At 32.7% G+C, this 20,954-nt stretch overlaps 3 protein-coding genes, 1 long non-coding RNA gene and 1 pseudogene across 6 annotated transcripts; 2 read left to right on the top strand and 3 right to left on the bottom strand.

Annotated features, from left to right (window-relative positions):
• Positions 1 to 1,839: 1,839 nt before the first annotated feature.
• Positions 1,840 to 5,284, bottom strand: LOC140968088 (actin-related protein 2/3 complex subunit 3-like). Of its 2 annotated transcripts, XM_073428930.1 has the most exons (5): positions 5,057 to 5,281; positions 3,586 to 3,664; positions 3,204 to 3,312; positions 2,858 to 3,127; positions 1,840 to 2,200 (listed from the first exon to the last, which is right to left on the bottom strand). In XM_073428930.1, the coding sequence occupies exons 2-5, from the start codon at positions 3,586 to 3,588 to the stop codon at positions 2,046 to 2,048; spliced, it is 537 nt and encodes a 178-aa protein (XP_073285031.1). In that variant the 5' UTR covers positions 3,589 to 3,664; positions 5,057 to 5,281; the 3' UTR covers positions 1,840 to 2,045. The 2 variants fall into 2 exon arrangements, with proteins under 2 accessions (XP_073285031.1, XP_073285030.1); XM_073428929.1 differs by lacking the exon at positions 3,586 to 3,664 and having other exon boundaries at positions 5,057 to 5,284.
• A 2,947-nt stretch (positions 5,285 to 8,231) lies between these two features.
• Positions 8,232 to 10,073, top strand: LOC140968083 (sugar transport protein 8-like; annotated as a pseudogene).
• Positions 10,074 to 11,517: 1,444 nt separating this feature from the next.
• On the bottom strand, positions 11,518 to 14,253 carry LOC140968167 (monogalactosyldiacylglycerol synthase 2, chloroplastic-like). The gene is made up of 8 exons (XM_073429038.1): positions 13,990 to 14,253; positions 13,301 to 13,473; positions 13,013 to 13,174; positions 12,785 to 12,926; positions 12,463 to 12,687; positions 12,257 to 12,319; positions 12,079 to 12,153; positions 11,518 to 11,787 (listed from the first exon to the last, which is right to left on the bottom strand). The coding sequence occupies exons 1-8, from the start codon at positions 14,251 to 14,253 to the stop codon at positions 11,524 to 11,526; spliced, it is 1,368 nt and encodes a 455-aa protein (XP_073285139.1). The 3' UTR covers positions 11,518 to 11,523.
• A 3,070-nt stretch (positions 14,254 to 17,323) lies between these two features.
• LOC140968091 (uncharacterized) lies at positions 17,324 to 19,796 on the bottom strand. Of its 2 annotated transcripts, none has more exons than XM_073428933.1 (4): positions 19,557 to 19,796; positions 18,484 to 18,521; positions 18,129 to 18,399; positions 17,324 to 17,812 (listed from the first exon to the last, which is right to left on the bottom strand). In XM_073428933.1, the coding sequence occupies exons 1-4, from the start codon at positions 19,609 to 19,611 to the stop codon at positions 17,532 to 17,534; spliced, it is 645 nt and encodes a 214-aa protein (XP_073285034.1). In that variant the 5' UTR covers positions 19,612 to 19,796; the 3' UTR covers positions 17,324 to 17,531. The 2 variants fall into 2 exon arrangements, with proteins under 2 accessions (XP_073285034.1, XP_073285033.1); XM_073428932.1 differs by having other exon boundaries at positions 18,099 to 18,399.
• LOC140968092 (uncharacterized) lies at positions 18,528 to 19,475 on the top strand. Its single transcript, XR_012173696.1, has 2 exons — positions 18,528 to 19,030; positions 19,297 to 19,475. It is a non-coding gene; the product is annotated as an uncharacterized lncRNA (long non-coding RNA).
• Positions 19,797 to 20,954: the final 1,158 nt, after the last annotated feature.

A 20,954-nucleotide genomic window follows, 5' to 3' on the forward strand; every position in this document is an offset into this window, starting at 1 on the left:
ATGACTCGAACTTTGACCAATCTAATTTTTAATGTTATGTGCATGCATGCATGTGTGCGTTAAACTGTTGAAATATAAATGATTATTAACCCATTGTGTGTGTGAATTTTTTCAAGTGAGTATCCTTATAATAATAATAAGAAACGTGCATAAAATTAAATATTGAATCACTTTTAATTTTCTTGTAAAAAAAAATTGCTACTATGTGTGTGTTACAAACTACGATTGCTATTGTGTGATTATATTGATATAAACAAATTATTCTTATCCACAGTTATTTTTCATCATATCAAATAGAAATTCCGGATAAATCGAATTGGAAATTCTTATCTTGTTAGTGATTTGACAAAGTCCATCGACCTTTATCGATGCTTTGGCACAACCTTTAGTGAGTGAATTATATTTTTGATTTTGTAATTTGTATATTTTTCATTTTTATCATGTTGTTGATCAATTTATTAACTGTTGACATGTTGCAGGAAACGATTGATATGACACCATATAATTATGATGTAGCACCAAAAGTTGTTGAACGGCGTCAGATATTGTTGATATGTCTGATGTCATGTCAATGCTCTAATGAAAAATGATAAAAAAAAAACATAAATAAATTTGCAATTTAGTTGACCGTCGACCGATATCATGAATCGACCGACAACTAGCTAGATCAAATCAAAGATTGGAAACATACAAATTATAAAATCAAAATTGTAATTTTCCCAATTTGAGCTGAAAAAGAGCTGCCTCCGACTAGACTTAGCCACGGGCCGGGTCTGGGCGAGACCTAGATCATGGACAGGTCTACATCCGACTAGACTCATAGGGGCCTCAAGACATTGTATATCGATTCTAACAAAACTCTTGCCACATTGTTATTAGTTAAGACAACAATAAAATCACGAGACGAGGAAAAAATAATATGCACGAAAAAGAGAAGTAATGTGATTGAGCGCAAAAGCGATTGCCAACCAAAAAGATATTCAATTGAAGAAAAAAATTCAGAAGCGTGAAAAAATGCGAGAGAAGACACAATATACGTCGAGGAAATGAGAATAATGTCAAGTTTATTATCTTTTTTACCTTACTATTTCTACCTTCCTAATTAACAAGTGCGCGATAAAAAGAAATTATTCCGTGTCGATTATATATATTTAAAACCGGATCAAATTTAATGATATTCTTGGTGCATATGTAATATTCGAGAGAATAATAACCTAATATTTACGCTCAAACCGAGTGTTTCGTCTCCTGCATCTTTTTCTTTGATCTTTTCATTTCTGTTATTCTAAATCGAGGGAAAAGATTAAAAATAAATTTATAATATGGCAAAATTGTATGAGTACATATTCTCTTAACTTAGCTTGGTCCACCAAAAAAGAATAATTGGACTTGGGTGAAGTATGGTATTTTAAAACGACTGGAGGCCGACATTGTGAGTACCAAACGACTGTTCAAGTCCACTGTAGAAATAGATGCAACGATTATTCGAGTAATATTCTTATTAAAGTTATACTTTAATAATAACCTAATATAGACATACAACTACATCTGCATGTTGTAGTGATTATTTTGGGAATAGTGGGATTCTAAGACTGACGTTTTCACATGAAACCCATGTTTCCATGCCAACTTTGTCTTCTGCGTGTCATACTTCTTATTACACGGTCCTTCATATGTATATTTTTTGTAAAGTTTTTCCGACCATCTTCTATATTAAAACTTCATTTTGTTTTATCTAAGTTTCAGTTGATGTTTAAAATTTATTCACCAGTAGAATGCGAATAACAAAAAATGAAGTGTACCTCTACCTTCAAAATCCATTTTGTTTAACCTACGCTCCAATTAATGTGAAAATTTATTCATAAATAGAGTACAAATAACAACAAATATAGTATATCTGTGCCTTCAGCAACATGCGATATAAGCAAAAGTGCCTCAGTTACCGATATTTCAAAAGTCAAATACATGAGCAAAACATTAGCCAAGTATCACATAGCACAAGATAGCCAGACATATTTTTACTTTTCTAAGCAATAGATCACGCATCAGGACAAATCATTTGTATGGATGATGTTCATAAACTTTCTCTTAGCAAAGGCCAGCCACCATTTGTTTGGAGTTCCATTCGGTCGATATGCCACACTCAATAATCTTCCACTAGTTTCTTCCCGTATCTGCTTCAAATAATTCCGGAATAGTTCTGTGTCCAGAAAGTGCAATCAAGAAACGACAATAACTAATACATTGGACAGTAAACATTAAATGGACTAATGATACACAAAACAATACTGTTTGGAGTTTGTTTTTTAAAAAAAAATGTTTGGAGTTTGTCGTTTAAGTATGAGAAAGTCTAAATTCTTAGACCACATATCAAGTCGATTAAAAGTTGAAATCTTGAAGATGAAACTCAGAAAAAAAACAAAGGTTTGAAGCTAAGTATGGCCAAGATAGAATCTCTGCGATGCCAATTTACGATTAGTAGAAATCTTAGATACAGTTCAAGCAAACAAATTAAAATTTTCAATATCTGGATCAGTTCTATAAGTAATAAGAGGAAGAAAATACTGAACAAGATGCATGTAGGGTTCAGATTCAATAAACGAAGTTGAACAGAACAAGATTTTTAATGATTTTAAATGCGTAGAAAACTGAAAAAAGTTTTCAGACCATTTATTTAGTTGGTTATTATATATCATAGTGGGTGGTTTTGGATCGGTATGATCTGACAAAGAAACCGGGTACTTGCTGCAGCATCAGAACATAGGAAAAACCAATGCAAATATTAACTATATAAGTACCTTCGATTTTTCTTCTCTTTGATAAAAAAAGTGACAAGCCTATCAATACGATGCTTTACCTGCTTCTTGTCTAGATTGTGGATGAGTAAATAGTCCTGGAAACGGAAATCCAGGCTCTCCAGGAACAGGCACAGTTTCCAGTCCCAAACTAATAATTGCTTTGGTTCCTTCGGCTAAAGTTCTGCAGCCTTCAAGCCTCTTCAGAGCAATATTAACATAAAATGTCAAGTAGATAAGCAGCTTATCAGCTGAACTCTTGATTTCAAAGTTTCTGAAGAAGACATTGGCTCGAAAGAATGTTATCGCCTCATCAACTACATCCGTGCTATCTGCATATATATTCTAACATTATTGATGCAAAATCTTCTATCAATCTGATCGAAGTATCATGGGGGTGAATCTCACCTAGCTCTGATACAGGAGCTGGTCCTTTTACGTGGCTTTTCAAGGGAAGCAAAGGGCATCCACATGCTTTAGTAGTTTCTTCATCATCGAGAAAACTGGAGTGGTAGACCTACAAAAATAACTTAATTTTTAAAGCTATATCTTGAAATAGATCAGACATTGATCAATCATGCAAAGGTTTCAGCAATTGTTCTTCAAATGCTGCTTTTAGATGATTCTGTAATGAAAACACCTCCAAGCATTCACCAAGAAATCATATATTCTTTTCTATGCATCTTCTTAGATCTTTTACATTTCTCATCTTTAATTTGATAAAATTAAACCTATGTACTTTACTCATAACCCGGTAAATGTAAGTGGAAGCGAAAACATGATTTCTTAGCATATCTTTTATATGCAATACTTTCTTCACACAAAGATTGACATGTCACAATATACCGTCGCTAAAGCAAGTAAATAATCTGCACCAATCACATTATCAACATCAAATCAGCATTGCTTCAAATATCAGGCCAATAGTTTATCCACCAACTTAAATGTTATCATTGAAGTAATACTTATTTTACACAAGTATTTCATCTAATAAAATAAAATGAAGTAACTCTTTAAAAAGATAAAACAAAAATTAATTAATTTAAAAATGATTCAATGTTTTAAATATCCTCACAAAATTATTTCTCAAAAACCACAACAAGAATAAGTCATTAAATAAAAAAAATGTATTTCAATTTCAGATAGTAGTTACAATGCTTATCAGGGTCAAAACCTCTCTTCTCTTCACTGGATTTTCTTGTTTCATTTAGGTTTTTCACTTAATGTGAAAAGGACAATACTGAATTAATCGCCCAACTGTTTCCATCTATTTTGGTTTTTGGTTTGCTCTTATAGTTACTTCGCTTGTTTGCAACTTTACAGATAGGGTGCATGAAGTTGTAAATTTTGCAAAGGTGTTCATGAATTTGAGCAATTTTTTTTAACACAGTGATAAAGAATTTATGAAGCTAAAATGTACAGGGACTGAGATCTTTGTCCTGTAATCCATACTAAACAGCTTAATTTTCTAAGATGCAACTTTAATTTTTTAGTATCTTCTTTAAGTTGGATGAAAGTTGAATCGGTAGATTAAGTCAATGATTGGGAATAAATCGTTACAAAAAATATAAATAAATCACTGAATTGGTGATGCACAAAGTTGGTTGTCTTGTTTTAAAACTTTGAAAATATTGGATATCTTTGTTGAAGATCCCATCTTGTACAAGTCCATAGACCATAATCTTGAGCAAATACATCATATATTTTCCAAAGAATTGGTTTTGGTCCTTAAAACAGGATTAGAATCTCTCTTTTACAACTGGTATGAGTTTACATCTAGACTCTGTTTATGGGTTGGACTCCCTTCCTCTTTCACCCAACAACTTTCAAACAAGTTGGTTTTCTTATGCTAAGTCCCATGTTTGAGTCACTCATAGCTTACGTAGTAGACCCTAGCTGCCTAAGTTGATTCGCCCAATACTATTCTTTATACTAATCTAGAGTAAGCACAAATTGGCAAGGCAATAGATCACATTTAGCTAAATTAAGCTCCGATTTTCAGCACATTAACGAAAAGCACAACAAATTCATGTAATGCAACTTCAAACTTAGCACCCATAACTCCAAAAATAAATGGCACAGACAAAATATCCAATTAAAAAAACAAAAAAAAAAACTGAAACAATAGGAACTAGTTTCTGACATAAATCGATCTTGAATCTATTCCCACAATATATTAAAGAAAACCATGAACAAATTTCATATACCCATCCAATCTCCATCTAGATAGGGAAAAGAAAGAAGGGAGAATCAAAATATACCATATTTAAAATGAAAATGGGCACCTTCAATCATAGAGATCAAATCAACGAATCAAAATAAAATCTTGATGAGGAAAAAATGGGATAGAAATGAAAAATCTCAGAAGATTTGTGGTGTGCGGATTTGGGACCGTAATCCACGAAAATTTGGATACGATGAAGACCACGGCTGGTTTTGAGTAAATTGCACTGATTTTGTTATTCAACAATTACACCCAAAAAATTTAAAATAAATCAAATTGCGATGTTTTTGTATACCTCTCTTCGAAATAAAATGTTTGTTTCAATTAATATATATGGATTAATTCACTTTTAATGAAAATATATTTTAAATAAATTATTACAGTAAAAGTTGTAAAAATATCTTCAAATAATCAATAAAAATAAAAAAATGATAAAAACTTGTGTGAGACGGTCTCACGGGTCGTATTTTGTGAGACGAATATCTTATTTGGATCATCCACGAAAAAGTATTACTTTTTATGCTAATAGTATTACTTTTTGTTGTGAATATCGGTAAGATTGATCCGTCTTACAGATAAAGATTCGTGAGACCGTCTCACAAAAGACCTACTATAAAAAAAATTGCATTACTAGATTGAAGTTTATTTAAGTTTAAAAAAATTATAAATAATGTCTGATTTATAGAGAATTTTTAACAAATCCATTTGTAAATATTTAATAACAAAATAGCCAAATGTAGAGACTTTAAAGTCCCACTCAATAAATTGATATACTTATATATAACAATAGTTTTAAATTAAAATAGTTTTAAATTAAAATTTATATTATATAGTTCTATATTAAATAAACAATGATAATTCAAAAATAATATCTCAGATCTGCCTTAATAGATTTTGTAAGCATGTTTGCATGATATCTCGCATGCATATCTTTATTATGTTATATGTCGTCTCTTCTTGATATTTTAAAACATTATAATTGATTCTGTAAGTTGTTCCAAGAAATATAAAATACTATAAAACAAAATATTGACTCGATCGAAGAAAATATGTTTTGTTTTTTAAACGAATATCTATTACTATATCTGAAAAACAATAAAAGAAATTGAAATTATATCATCCACTATGATACATGTAATTCTTGTTACAAAGCTGTTACATAAACAACGAACAAGGTTAGTTGCGTGAATTGAATCAAATTAAATGTGGATATAGTTCTAAGGTAATGTCATTTGAAAAGATTTTCAAGTATTTTTTTTATGATAACAGAAAAATAATTATAAAAAATTTATTTAACCTTACATATATAGGTTGACAATATTGATATAACATGTATGAATATGATAACGCAACAAGAATAATGATGTTCGAGGAATTGTGGCACGTTAATTAGTTATATTGTTGAAGAGTACATTTCTTGTAATACTTTTAGTCATAAACAGGTCTATTTATGACGACTAAAAACAACTCTTACTTAGAAATCATAATAGACGATCATGAAAAACCGACAATTCATTTGACAATGAAACATATAGCAAGAAAAGAAAGATGATCGAATAAAAAAATAAAGAAAAAAACAAGAAAATAATATGTTGAAAGCAAGACAAATTATGTCAAAGAAACGTGCCTTCTAGAGGAAGAGAGGAAAAAAAAGACATAATAGATGTCAAAGACGATGAGATACATGTTGATTATACCAAAAAAGTGAAGATTTATATTATAACACTCTATGGAAGGAGTTGTCAATTTGTCAAAATCAAGCAAAAAAGGTGTCGTTATTCGAACGCCTTTAAATATCATCTAAATTTTATAAATATATCATATCAACACTTTCTCGACGTTATCCTGTCGAACAGAGTTTGCATAGTGCGGTTTACCTAGCTAGCGTGGTTTGAATGCTACTGCGTTAGCATGTGAGTTTATCTGGTACGTACCAAAAGAAAACTAGCGGATGCGAGTTCACATGTCATAAAAAAAATTTGTACATATATTTTCACCAGTTAACTGCACACATCAACGCATATGCACTTGTCTAGCATATATAAATATATGTATGTGTGTGTTATTTAAAAAAAATTGTCATTTTGGAATTTATTTACTGAAAATAATTAGTCTTCAACACCTCATAGTAACCATCTTGTTGTGTTAATGTAACACCAAAGTTTATTTCTAGTTTTACACCAACATAATTTGTTACATAACTTTGATTGCGAATAATTTTCATATTAACTTATCCGTATTTTATCTCAAATCTCACAATTTTTTCCTCTCTTACGATTTTTTGATAAAATGTTTCTTTCAGACTTTGGTTACCTACTTTGTACTCAAATTTCAAATTAAGGGATAATCTGTTAGAAATAATATTCATTGAGAAATTTGAGACCTTTTTTTTTTTTTGGAAAAAAGAAATTTGAGACCTTAATTTCTATTAATTGCAAGGGACAATTAATTATTGGCTAGGTGCAATAATTATATCCACTTACACGTATAAAATATACCATACTGTTCCATTCGAATTTTAAAAATTAGAAAAATTAATTTAAAACTTGGCAGATAGATTTTTTTGAATATAGGGATTCTTATTACAAAAACATATATAGGAAAAATTCCTTAAAACCATGATTTTNAACCCAAAAAATATCAAATTTATATTTTGTTTTGTTACCAAAATCTCTCGGCATATTAATCAATAGAAATTTTTTATAAATAAACTAGATAAACATAAATCTAATCTTTTATAAATAAACTAGATAGACAAAAATCTAATTTTGTTATTGCGTTTACTATTTAATTATATAAATTTGATTTTGCACTTTTGTACACAATTATCTATTTACAGTTAACAGAGTAAATCATAAAATATAAAGTAAAAGAAAATTCGTATAATTTATATTGATCGATTACATCTCGATGAAATTTATTTTTATAAAATTTTATTTAAACTTTGTTTAAAACATTAGCAAATCCGCGAAAGTTTCCTAGTTGGGGTAGAAGCAAAGCTCAAGAATTAGAGATATATTAGAATTCAATCCATATCTATAATCCAATTATGATAGGGACACTAAGATTCATTACCATTATATATATCTGCGGATGCACGGCCAATTTCCTCCTCATTGTTTTCACGCACTGAACAAGACTCCAGCAACTAGCGAGCCAAGTTATTCAAGTAATTTCGATCTTTAATATTTCTCGTGATTATAAGCACGTCAATGGCACCGGCAATCAAACCTATTCAGAACGGTGGCGGCGATGTCAACTCCCCAGCAAAGCTCACCAAACAGGTGGTGGTATGTTCCATCATCGCTGCATTTGGAGGTCTCATGTTTGGATATGATATCGGCATATCTGGTACGTAATAAATACAAGACCCTTGACAGAATCTTAATTGATCAAAATTAAACTATACATGTTATTTAACAGCTTAACTGCATGCAGGAGGAGTGACGTCCATGGATGATTTCTTGTTGAAGTTCTTCCCAGTAGTTTACGAAAAGAAACATAGAGTTAAAGAAGACAACTACTGTAAATAGAATAACCAGACGCGTCAACGCTTCACGTCTTCTTTATACTTGGCAGCTGTGGTTTGCAGTTTCTTCGCATCTTTTTGTTGCAAGAAGTTGGGCCGCAAACGCACCATGCAGATGGCCGCCGCCTTCTTCTTCGTCGGAGTTATTCTCAACACCGCTGCTCTGAATCTTCCTATGCTTATAATCGGCCGACTTTGTTTGGGTGCTGGTGTTGGGTTCGGCAACCAGGTATCTACACACACACACACACATATTTATATATATGCATACACATATATATAAAGTCATATCCAATCAAAGTAACACACGATATAAGTTTTATTTTATTAAAAATCTTTTTGATAGCAGGCAGTGCCGCTATTTATATCAGAAATCGCTCCGGCAAAATACAGGGGAGGCCTAAACATATGCTTTCAGATGCTGATCACCGTAGGCATCTTGATTGCTAATTTAGTCAACTATATCACAACAAATATCCATCCTTATGGTTGGAGAATATCTCTTGGTGGTGCTGCACTGCCGGCCATTTTCCTCGGTTTAGGCTCCCTTCTCATTGTTGAAACACCCGCTAGCCTGATCGAGCGTGATCATACGGAGGAAGGCTTAAGGGTTCTCAAGAAAATCCGAGGTGTAGAAGATGTCGAAAAAGAGTACAGTGAAATTCTGCAAGCCACAGAAACTGCGAAGAAGATCAAGCACCCTTTTAGGAACCTGATGAAACGATCCAGTTTTCCACAACTCTTCTGTGGCACGATTCTGCAAGTATTCCAACAATTTACAGGGATTAATGTGATCATGTTTTATGCTCCCGTACTCTTTCAGACTATGGGGATCTCGGGAGATGCATCTTTGCTGTCAGCTGTTGTCACGGGTTCTATCAATTGTCTTTCGACTTTGGTTGCAATCTTTGGAGTTGATAGAGTTGGAAGAAGATTTTTACTTATTGAAGCCTCCATCCAAATGCTTATTTCTCAGGTAAATTCTTAATAATCCGATAGCACATATACAGCAGAATAATAATCCTTTTACGTCAAAAAATAATCCCTTTTACCATGATTAATCTTATGAATGCACAAATAAATTTATATGCAGGGTTTGACCGGAGCAATTCTCGCAACCCAATTGCACTCAACAAACGCCATTCCTAAGCTCTATGCCATTATAGTCGTGCTCCTAATCTGCGTTTTTGTCTCGGGTTTCGCCTGGTCGTGGGGTCCTCTAGGTTGGTTGATTCCAAGTGAGATCTTCCCATTGGAAACACGAACATCGGGCTTCTTCTTTGCGGTGAGCACGAACATGATATGCACGTTCATCATAGCTCAAGCCTTTCTGACGATGTTGTGCCACATGAGGTCTGGCATATTCTTCTTCTTTGTTGCATGGATTGTTTTCATGGGAATCTTTGCTGTGTTCTTGCTGCCAGAGACCAAGGGAATTCCCATTGATGAGATGAATAAAAGAGTTTGGAAGAAACATTGGTTCTGGCGTAGATTTTTCGATGATGGAGTTGAATCACAAGTATAGACTATAAAAAGAACGACTATATTTCAAATTAGCGAAGAGAATTTACAAGATTTAGTTATCTACTTAATTGCTTTAGTATAGTAGTTTTAGATCTTTATATTTACTATTACGAGTCAAGTCTTGGTGTTTTTATTTTTCTGGGATGTTTTATATTTTTTAAGTTTAGGGGTTTTCATTTAGTTTCCTATCTTTCTATGTTGACAATCTTTCATTTAAATATATGAATTTTAGTTTCACTCTTAAAGATGATTATCCCACTAAATTATATTATTTATGTTTCGCTTTCCAAAGCATTCCTCTAATATTTTGTTTTTTTTTTCCAAATTACCATTATTCTAAAAATTACTATTTTAATTTTTACGTAGATATTAATCTTTACGACCATCCAATAACAGAAAAATCATTCTTTACAAAAATATTTAATATGAATGTATGCAAGATGTGCTTTGAGCAACTAGTATGACAAACAAAAGAATAGAATTCAAGAAGATTCAATTATATCCATGCAAGAGACACAATGAAGAAGATTTGAAGGTGTAAATCTTTAAGGATTATATAATGATTATATTATGATGCTACTTCATGATTTTGTGACATATGGATGCTTTATAAAATGTTAATATTTCTCAAAGCATAAAATTGTTTTTATACATTATAATCATTTTTAAACATATAATAATAATAATAATAATAATAATAATAATAATAATAATCATTCAATCAATAAAACTGGAATAATACCAAACGTCAAAAGATTAATCCAATTGGTCGAAATTTTCTTACTAGGCACGACTTCTTTTTCTTCATTTACGGCCTATAATATATATAATACAACTTAGTAATCATATGATAAAATAATAACTTTGGAGTAATCAGTTTATACAGAGTGCACAGTGCATTGTCATTGACAATTATTGATTAATAAAATAAAAAAGAAAAAAATAGAATGTTTTATTGGTAAGAACATCGGTCCAATGTTTTAAAAATTAAAACCGAGTTAATTCAATTCGACAGGTAAATTCAGTTTTATTTTTTTTCCATCATCCCAACTATTTTCTCAACTCTTGTATGTCTCTCTATACACACATAGATATAGATGGATCCAAGATAATAATATAGAAGTCAACGAGTAAATTCACGACTAGGTAGTAAGTAGTAATAGAATTTACATAAAATGACGTTAATTTTTTGTATAACTTGAGTCGAACATTAGACAAAACGAGAATGAATAATGAATGAAATAAAACAAGTTGAATTCACTATTAGTCAAACTAACCTAAAACAAATCCAATAGCACCAAAACTTTCGACACCAACACCCTAAACATATACAACTTGGGAGCAACTATGAATGTAAAACGACAGCATGCATGCTTTCACAAGCTACGAGCACAAGGAATCACAATGTAGCAGCACTAGTCCTGGTTATGAATTTCGATTGTTACTGCTTTTTAATAAATTAAGCTCGAAAACGATGATGTAAGCATGTATGGGATGTTTGTCAAAGGTCCCTGTTGACAAGCAAGCTCATGAATATCCTTCACAATGTCGAAAACTGCATTCGGTTGGGCGAGTTTTAGCGCATTTTCTGACATTCTCTTGAGCTCATCCGTCTTTGTGCTGAACCATTCGGCCACGATTCTTGCTGTTTCTTTCGAGCTTCGTGTAAAGATTCCCGCCCCATTATCAACTACATAAGGAACATTCCCTTTCTCCTGTAAAAGGCAAAATGAACCAAGTATCATGAGTAAACTTGATTTCTGTTACACCGTGAACAAAGGAGCTTGTGCGAGTGACTCTCTAACAATTAATTCATGTTCATCCTCGTGTTGTAAAAATGATTGTATAAAATTGGTAGAGAAGTGTCATATGTTGTGCATTCTTATAGTTTTTTTTTTCAAACTCTTCCCCCAGACCAATGTGGGGAAATGAGCATAACGGATGCTGTCTTCAAGGAAAAGGCGAAGACGTAGGCAGCGAAGAAATGAGAATTCGGAATCACTTACTTGTCCGGGAATATAATCATTAAGAATGATCGGAAGGCCCCTTATCAATGCTTCCGCAATTGTACCAGGTCCTGCCTGTAACATCCCCAAAACCCGTGTAAAACCAGGTCGTAATTCTTGACCATTGTAGTAGAAGATGCAGCCGAAACAACATATACGGAAGGTAAGAATAACATACTTTTGTGATAATGCAGTCACAAGCACCCATCCATTTCTCCATTTGCTTTTCAAATCCTCTAATCTACATCGAATCAAACGAGCAAAACTTCTAAGTTTCTTAATGCCAAGATTGGAAAATAATATTTCTAGCAACAAGAGGTCATTGAAAGGAGTTGTCATGTAGATCTTCGATAAAAAAAAAAAGAAAAAAAAAAGGCAGGTTACCTTAACTGGGATTTTCCAGTCCATCGATTTTAACGTGGAGGCTAGATTTTCATTACGACCACAAATGATAACTAGCTGTCCGATTGGCTTTTCGAGTTCTTTGTCAAATAGAGCCTCTCCGAGAGCCTTTCCGGTTTTCTTGACCGGCCCCATCCCTTCTCCACCTCCCATTAGTAAAACGGCTGGCAAATTTGGATCCATTTCAAGTTCTACCCTCAAATCATCCTATATAAAACCGAGTAAATAAAAATTACTAAAATTACAACAGAAGGTGCGATTTATGCTAAAAATAGTTTCCTTACATCAAGTTTGATTTATTCACCTTGGAGAGAATTGCTCGACAAAAAGAAGGTCTAATAGGCAAGCCAAACACACGAGTTTGAGATTCTTCAAGCCCATCAAGCAAAGCCCTCTTCGCTACCTCTTCCGAAGGACAATACAACCGGTTCACTGATGGTTGAAACCTTTGTTGATAATGTATTTGCTTATTAGAATGTGCTGTTATGAGTTCAACATTTCAAGAAAATTTTCAATGAAATTGTTTATTTACCAGGTGCGGTGACATGTGTTTAGGTCGGTGATGACAGTAACGAAAACGACTTTCTTTTGTAATCCTTGCCATTTCAACACCCACAAAGGAATATGCTGCATGAGAGGATGAACGCTGATGATAATATCCGGTTTGTATTCCATTAGGCCAGCTTCGACCTCCCTAAAAAACAAAAAAATGAATAAAATGTAGCAAATAGATACAAGTTACACAGTGAAATATCAGGTATTCAGCACAATTTTATTAAATAATCAAGATTTTAAAATAAAGCAAGAAAAACCATCGTACTTCGCATAAAATGCGGCAATGGCAGCAAGATATAAGGAGTGGATCCATCTAGGAGATGTGCTATGAAATGCAACATTCCAGAGCTGAACATGTTTAACCATGAACTTGTACTGCCCCTCCATGTCGTTTAATGGCCATCCTGTGTACTCCTTCCAGACATCCTTAACAAAAATCTGTAACACAGATGATGTAAGAATTGGACATCAAGAATTAATATCCTAAAAGAATGGGATTCTAATACGCAACTTCTAATCACACCACTCATGTTGAACACAGTCATTCGAACTTTTTATCATACTTCACAAAATCAAGAGATGAGTGAGAAAACCGAGTAAAGGATCGCATCCAGCAATCGAAACCATCTCTCTAAAACTGAGTTTGTAATAAATGCAGTTCAATTCATCATATAGAATCGCATGTGAATCTTTCGTCCTAAACTTCGAAATAAAGACTAAAATGACAGTCGCAGCGCATGATACAAAGAAACAAGGACACTAGCTAAATAAATTTGTAGTTAAACAAGTTAAAATTAGCACAAAATTCAAGATCGTGGTTTCATTGAATTCCTCTGATCGACAATCTTGAACTTGAAATATCAGGAAATTTTCGCTAGAAAAATTCAAACATGATTAAGCAGATACGGTATCGGAAGCAGAACAAAACATGCATCAAACTTGCTCTATGCTTACCCGGTATTCGTCCCCATACTCGAGCTGGAATGCATCACGAATGGCTTCCGCAGAAGCTCGGTGGCCACCACCCGTATCGCTCATCAGAATCAGTACATTTTTTGTTCTCTCAGCCCCAATCTGCTCCATTTCCATGGTCCCGTCTTCATCTTCAAAGGTGTACTTGCACCTCTTCTGGCTGCTCCCACCACCAAATCCGTACACCCCAACTCTTTCAATTACGTTGTTTATAGCATTCCTCGGTGACGCTGTCTTCGCCGCCATATCTATCTATACATACAAACAAGTTTGTATATATAGACGGAGTCCTGCAAATTACTAATAAATAAAGCTTAAGCAAAGATTAGGTAGACTGCCAATTAATTTTTACAGAAATATTCTGTACAAATACTCTGTATTAAAATTTTTCACGTAATTTATCGACTACAATATCTAATTCCCTCCGTTCATTCAAAAATTTATATTATTTCTATAAATTATATATTTAATATTATTATCCAAATAATAATTAAAATTAAAATTTATAACAAAATTTTATAAATTAATAATAATAAAAAATATCTACAAATCAGAACCAACTCAGCAAAATATATGGAAAAAGCCAAGATACCAAGAATTGGTTCTTGAAACAAAATGTAAAATTGGTGTGATCAATTTTTCCCCTCGTTACCAAGAAGAGGAAACATCAGCACCACAAAAAGGAAAGATCTTCCTGAGATTGTGATGAATATTACACGTAAAAAGTATCTAAGAATGAATCTTCGATCAATCAAGCAAAGAAAAAGCAATAAAAAAAAAAACCACTCACAAACTTCTATCCCGGCAAGAAATTAAAGAATGGTGGTACTAAATCAAAGTACATGAGAATAACACACGCATACCTTAACAAAAACTTAGAAAATCAAGAACCCAGCGCCTCTAAATTCCCCCAAGAAAAAGGGTTGCTCCCGGACGACAGGGAGAGAGAAACAGCAGAGAAATTAAGAGAGGAGAGAATGAGTCGGATCAAGGCTGTTGTTTTTTCCCCTGTAAATAAGGAGAGAAGGTGCCATTTCTTGATTCCGGAATTATGCATCGGAATAAATTTGAGTGATTTTGCAGCCGTCAGATCAACAAGTTGACAGTTTGTGCTAGGAATGTGCGGATGAACAGATTCGGATCTTCCCGAGCGGCAATGATGCGTGGGGACATCTACAGGTTGTTTTGACACGACGGCTCCCTCATTGGCTGATAATATTTTAATATTTTAATTCTTAGTTGGAATTATAAAAACTAGCATTCAAACACGCACGTAAAAAAATATTATTATTTTTATATAAAATAATTATTAAACTAGTTTAGAAATTATGAATTATTTAAAATATCTTTTCTCCTTGAAAATATGATAGGGAAAAAGAAAAATTTCACCATATCAATTGATGTTTGGGAAAAAGAAATTATATATATATCGAAACATATAAAATAAAAATTGCATTATATCATTCTTTCGACAGATCAGGTTGTAGAGTGATGCATGGAATCTCTAACGTTTACATAAACGCAAAATATATACATAAATAAGTAATAATTTTTTGCAATGGCAGTGTGGGAGAGGCAGCCAATGCAGTTGAAATTCAAATTAAAATATTGAAATTTATATGAAATCCATAAATACCAATAACAAGAAGGATGAGCACATATTACATATATGTCATATGTGGTAGCTGTTATTATTAATCAGTTTAATGAATTCTTGTCCTACTTAACTCTCCCTCTCTTCCATTCACATACTTCTCAATATCCCAAAAGCCAAAAAATAACGTCTGGATTTCTAATGAGTTCAATCTTCATCGGACATGCAGAGATATTGCAAGAAACCGATTCGTCCATGCCGATTATTCCAAGATTAGATCACTGATCTATCACATGGTATGTCTATATACACACATATATTTCTTCTCGATTTTCATGTGCTAGCTTGTTTAATTCATACACATTGTTTGTGGAGATTTGTAAAGAAAATGGAAAACTACATTTTTGGTCTTGTATATTTAACTTTTTGTGATTTTTATTATTTATGTTACGTTGTCGAATTTCAGTTTTAGTTCGATATATTTGGTTTTTTTTTTTGCAATTTTAACCGTTTTTCGATATGGGAGCGATGCGACAATGATGTGATTTCGAGATGATGCTGACATTTGTAATGTCACATCAGTACTCTCAATGAAAAATAACCAAAGATACATAATACAAATTGAAATTTGACAATAGATATAACCAAAATCACAATACATATAATGCCTACAATGCAGTTTTCCCAAAATGTAGATATTTTTTTAAAAAAAAAATTAGATGAATATATTACGTGCATGTAGCTGCAACTTTTGGAAGGGAAGCATAGCTTGTCAAGAAGAGAGTTTTGTGCAAATATATGTGAGAAAAGAGAGGGAGAGAAAGAATGCAAGTCTCTGTTTGCAGCTGTAGTTGAAGTCCAACACAAATGCACAATTATGAGCGGCTATCCTTGATCGAGAATCGTCTGCTGCAGGTTCTCACTTATAATTAATACGTTGCGCATTTAAATAATTTTACAGATTTATAAATTATTTTTTTAATTCCGATATATTAAATAATCAAGAAAATATGATTTTGCTCATTTTAAACATTTTGAACTTTAAAGCATGGTTTTCGCCTTGGCAATTAACTATTTTTTTTAATTTAATATACGTTCCTGAATATCGTCGAATCACATGCATGCATATAATACAAGGCTCAGTTGATCGAGCTTCGAAATGGAGGAAGGTAATACACCAAAGTCGTTAATATCCTCTTCGACGCTTCTTCATATTGGTAAAGGATCTTATCATAACGAGAATGAATCATCAGCAATGGCTCCACGAGAAACTAAGGATCAACACATACCCCAACAACAAGTAAGAGTCTCTTTTTTGCAGGATGGAGATCCATTTAATTTTTATGTATTTATACAACTTTGTTGTATTCAAGATTAATGTAAAGGGCATTTTTGCAGGATGGAGATTCATTTTCTGTGGGAGAATTTACTGCAACAAATAGAACGTATCCTCAGGACAAAACAAGTCAGAAAAAGAAACCAAACAAAAAGTGGTTTGGATTGCTACAATTCCGACTTAGATGCTAATAATATAAATGGATTCTCCAAAATAATTAGTATCTCATTTATCCGAGAACATCATGTCTTGAAAAACAGACAACTCAGTACTCAAGCCACTGAAATAGTTCTCACACCTATTTGAGTATTTTAATTTTCTTTTTTTTTTTTTTTTTTATCCTGCATGCGCATTTTTTCATGAGGATCTCAAATTCAAAACATAAATAAATCACACATATTAGCCTGGTTGAATATCATTATTGTAACCAAATTAACTTCGAAAGATAATAAGTACATATAATGTTAAAAACTCCATAAAAGCTGGATATACTATATCCGCTCGCTATACTTGCGCCTAACCATATTACAGATACAGGGTCGATGTTAGAAAACATGTACGGTTGCTCTTATCCAGCTATTTAGGGATGGCCAATTATAACTGGCGTTTGCATATTGGACAAGGTGGATCCTGCATGTCTTCGGGGATCGTTTTCAATTCCAGGCAGTCGGCATGATAAACATGGCCACAAACTAAAACACCAACAACTGAGAGCTCACTGGACGAGTTAGAGTTGTCAAAATTAAAGGACTTCTTCCTCAATCGCTTCTGGCATATCCCGCATTCCATTTTTCTCGTATAGTCGGATTCTGCATTTGATGTCAACGATCTTGCCCGAATTCTTTTGAGTTTATGGAACATCAACTCCCTACATTCTGAAAATTGAAACATCGACTAAAAATTAAATAAATGCTGGGAGGCGAGAGGCAATATTAGCTAAACAGGAAAGACGGTGTGTGAGCTGGGATGAGGGGCAAAACGAGGCACATGATATATATTTTCGGGTCAAGGGGTCGAATACAAAGTTCAAAAAAATTGCAGACACAATTTATTTTTTTTCCCTGATGCACTTGCTTCATGCGAGCCCAAGATGCGATATTTTCATATAAATACTCCTAAAGTTGAAGGTACACGGTTATCTCGAAGTGATATAGAGAGTACCCATGTTTCGAAAGCTAGAATGGTCCTTACTGGCCAGTTTAAAGGATAGCTTTGTTGTATCAAGTACGGGAGAACCCTTCCAATCAGACGGAGATGCATTGGTGTGGTTAATCGAACCTCGTCTAGAATAATTGTGATCCAAGTAATGACGAGAATGTCTCAATGATATTCCACGGCTAGCACCATGATTTTGATTTTGAGGTGATTGGTGGCCTTGTGGTCTAGTAAGAGAACTTCCCGTAACATCCATGATGGATGATGCATGCCGAGTAGCACTGGTATCTGGTCGGTCCGAAGATTTCTGCAATGAATAAAATTCCAAATTATACATAAGCGAAAGAGAGAGAGAGTACAGGGGCAAAATTTTGAAATATGATAAATGAACCTGTTTCAACTGATGTTCTTCGTAATGTTGCATTAAATCTGCAAACCACAATAGAAAAAATTGAATAACATTTCAACCAATCATCTAGAAAGTTAGGGCAATGCATTACCGAACACATAACTCTCCTCAGAGAACAAAATATGAAATAAATGGAACCATGCATTGTAGTATCCCGAGAATCACTAAGGAGATTGATTAAAAGTATGTAAATTGATTATCTTTACAGCAACATGTGAATAAAAAAGTCATCACCCCAGAGTTAATGAACTACAAAAGTTGCAGTTCAGTTCGTTCACACAAGGACCCAGAAAGTGTGTGGAACCAAACCATTCTATCGGAAGACAAACAATTAACTGACATAATTTCGATCAAACGACAACAAAAAAATAATGGCAAAGAGGATAAGTGGTAAAGGCAATTGACGGCTAAGACAAGTCTCCAATAAAGACAAGATAATCGGGTCGGGAGGAGAACTGGTGACAATAAAAAAATTGGTAAGAACTAGGCCAGTGATGAAGAACATTCATAACTGTGATTTTGGGCGAATGTTTGCACTAAAATGAGACGTGGGTTGAACTTTATCTTATTTGACTCATTGCAGTGAGGTAAAAATAGCCGTAAGTATATTCATCATGCAATCACTTGTACGACAAGCATAGTTTTGAGCCAAACAACTGACATTTCCAAGCCCGTATGTCAACCAAACAAATTCAAAATCCTCATCAAATAAAAAAGACGCTGCAAAAATACCATGATCTCATTAATTGACGCATTAACTATTCCTATTAGACACCCATTACTCGCAGGAATTAGTTCAGTACATCGTAATCAAAATGCATTATGTAATTAAAAAATAATAAATTTTTATCTGTAATAATACAACTCATCGATCACAAAATCTAGTATTTGCTACAATCAACCGCATTAACAGTATCAAACAATGCAGAGTAAAAAAAATATCCACGATACTATTAAAAGTACAACAAGTTATGCACAGGGTATGAAAAATAAAACCCAAAACACATCAAGGGCAAAAAAAAAAACTAAAACTTTCCGAGCAAATCACAAAATACCTGACGGTGGCGGCGTTTTATTAATATCAGCCCCTCTCTTCCTTTTTCCCATCATATTATCCCCTGAAAGACGAACTAAATAGAGAAAGAAATGGATGTCTGAGAATTTTCTTCAGAAAGAAGAATTTCAGGAAATTTGAAGGGTGGAAAAATGCCGGAAATTCGAGGGTTTTGGGAAGGGCGTAGCAAAAATTGTGCAGTGCCTAGCGGAGCGGAATGAAAGTGTAAATATTACTTGCATATGAATAGTGACCAAAATTAACACCACCTGGCGGTCACATCAACCATCCTCTTTTATATTTTTATATTATTATTATTATTATTATTATTATTATTTAAACATTTTAAATAAAAAATATTATTGAGATAATATTAAGAATAGTTATCAAAATAGCTCTGATTATTATTTTTTTTTTATCGGTTTCGGTTGGATCGGTTTTCTACCGTCTCGTTTTTTTTTTTTTGAATAACACATGAACCAACCAAATTGTTCATTGACTGGACCGAATTAAGGTTTTTAATTCTCATGTTTTTCCAACATTTTTTTTCTCTTTGTTGTTGCAGTTATATTTGTTAAAAAATAATTACTTTTTGAGAATTTGGCTTAGTTTGGAAAAATATTTTTAGTGTTTTAAAAGTGAAAAAAAAAACTTAAAAGTATGCTTTTTGTAAAAAAAAAAAATGAGAATATTTTTGAAAAATTGTTCTCCAAATATAATTTTTAAAAAATAAGTGAGAAATATTTTTTCATGTTTTTAGACTAATGAAAAAATTTATTCAAACATCTTTTTAACTGTAAAAACGTTTTAATAGAATATATTTTCAAATGTATATTTATTTTTTAAAAAAATTAAGAGCTTTTTACAAAAATTTTGTAAAAAATATTTTATAAGTACTGATTGACAGCTGAAATAGTTCTGTTAAGATATAAATAGTTTAGCCCATTTGTAGGTGTTTTGATAGTCGGATAAGTGCAAAGCCCAATATACTGGATGGGTCTTGTTGGCCCATATCAATTTAATTATGCTGGACCAAGGGCGACAGAAAGCTTTGTTTCATAAATTCAGATACAAAATACATGTTATTTACTTTTTATTTGTCTTATTTTTAAAATAAAGAAAATATTCTTTTAAAAAACCAAATAAATTAAACCGATGAATTAATAATATGCACAAATAGATTTGCAATGTGTATGCAAAGATGATAATTTCAATTTCAATTATATTTATATATAACTAATTTTAATAGCACAAATATTAAATTATTTGCAATAATCACTAATCATATATTCTTCAATGAAAACAAGTTTGAAAAAAGGTGGATGCAACCATTTACTATATAATATAAGCTTACATGTAAACATTTTCAAAATCTTGGTGGAATAAATATTCTAAATAA

The sequence above is a fragment of the Primulina huaijiensis genome, unplaced genomic scaffold (genome assembly GCF_012295235.1).
Source record: "Primulina huaijiensis isolate GDHJ02 unplaced genomic scaffold, ASM1229523v2 scaffold3245, whole genome shotgun sequence".
NCBI lineage: Eukaryota > Viridiplantae > Streptophyta > Magnoliopsida > Lamiales > Gesneriaceae > Primulina > Primulina huaijiensis.

Coding starts and splice junctions, on each gene's coding strand:
- LOC140968088 (XM_073428929.1), bottom strand. Junction 3,128..3,203: donor AGCTCCTGTATCAGAGCTAG/GTGAGATTCACC, acceptor ATATATATGCAG/ATAGCACGGATGTAGTTGAT. Junction 2,201..2,857: donor ACAATCTAGACAAGAAGCAG/GTAAAGCATCGT, acceptor TTCTGGACACAG/AACTATTCCGGAATTATTTG.
- LOC140968167 (XM_073429038.1), bottom strand. CDS start 14,253: ATGGCGGCGAAGACAGCGTCACCGAGGAATGCTATAAACAACGTAATT. Junction 13,175..13,300: donor ATTGCCGCATTTTATGCGAA/GTACGATGGTTT, acceptor TTTGTTTTTTAG/GGAGGTCGAAGCTGGCCTAA. Junction 12,154..12,256: donor GTGACTGCATTATCACAAAA/GTATGTTATTCT, acceptor GGGATGTTACAG/GCAGGACCTGGTACAATTGC.
- LOC140968091 (XM_073428932.1), bottom strand. CDS start 19,611: ATGATGGGAAAAAGGAAGAGAGGGGCTGATATTAATAAAACGCCGCCA. Junction 18,522..19,556: donor TAAAACGCCGCCACCGTCAG/GTATTTTGTGAT, acceptor TGTGGTTTGCAG/ATTTAATGCAACATTACGAA. Junction 17,813..18,098: donor TTCTAGCTTTCGAAACATGG/GTACTCTCTATA, acceptor TTCAATTTTCAG/AATGTAGGGAGTTGATGTTC.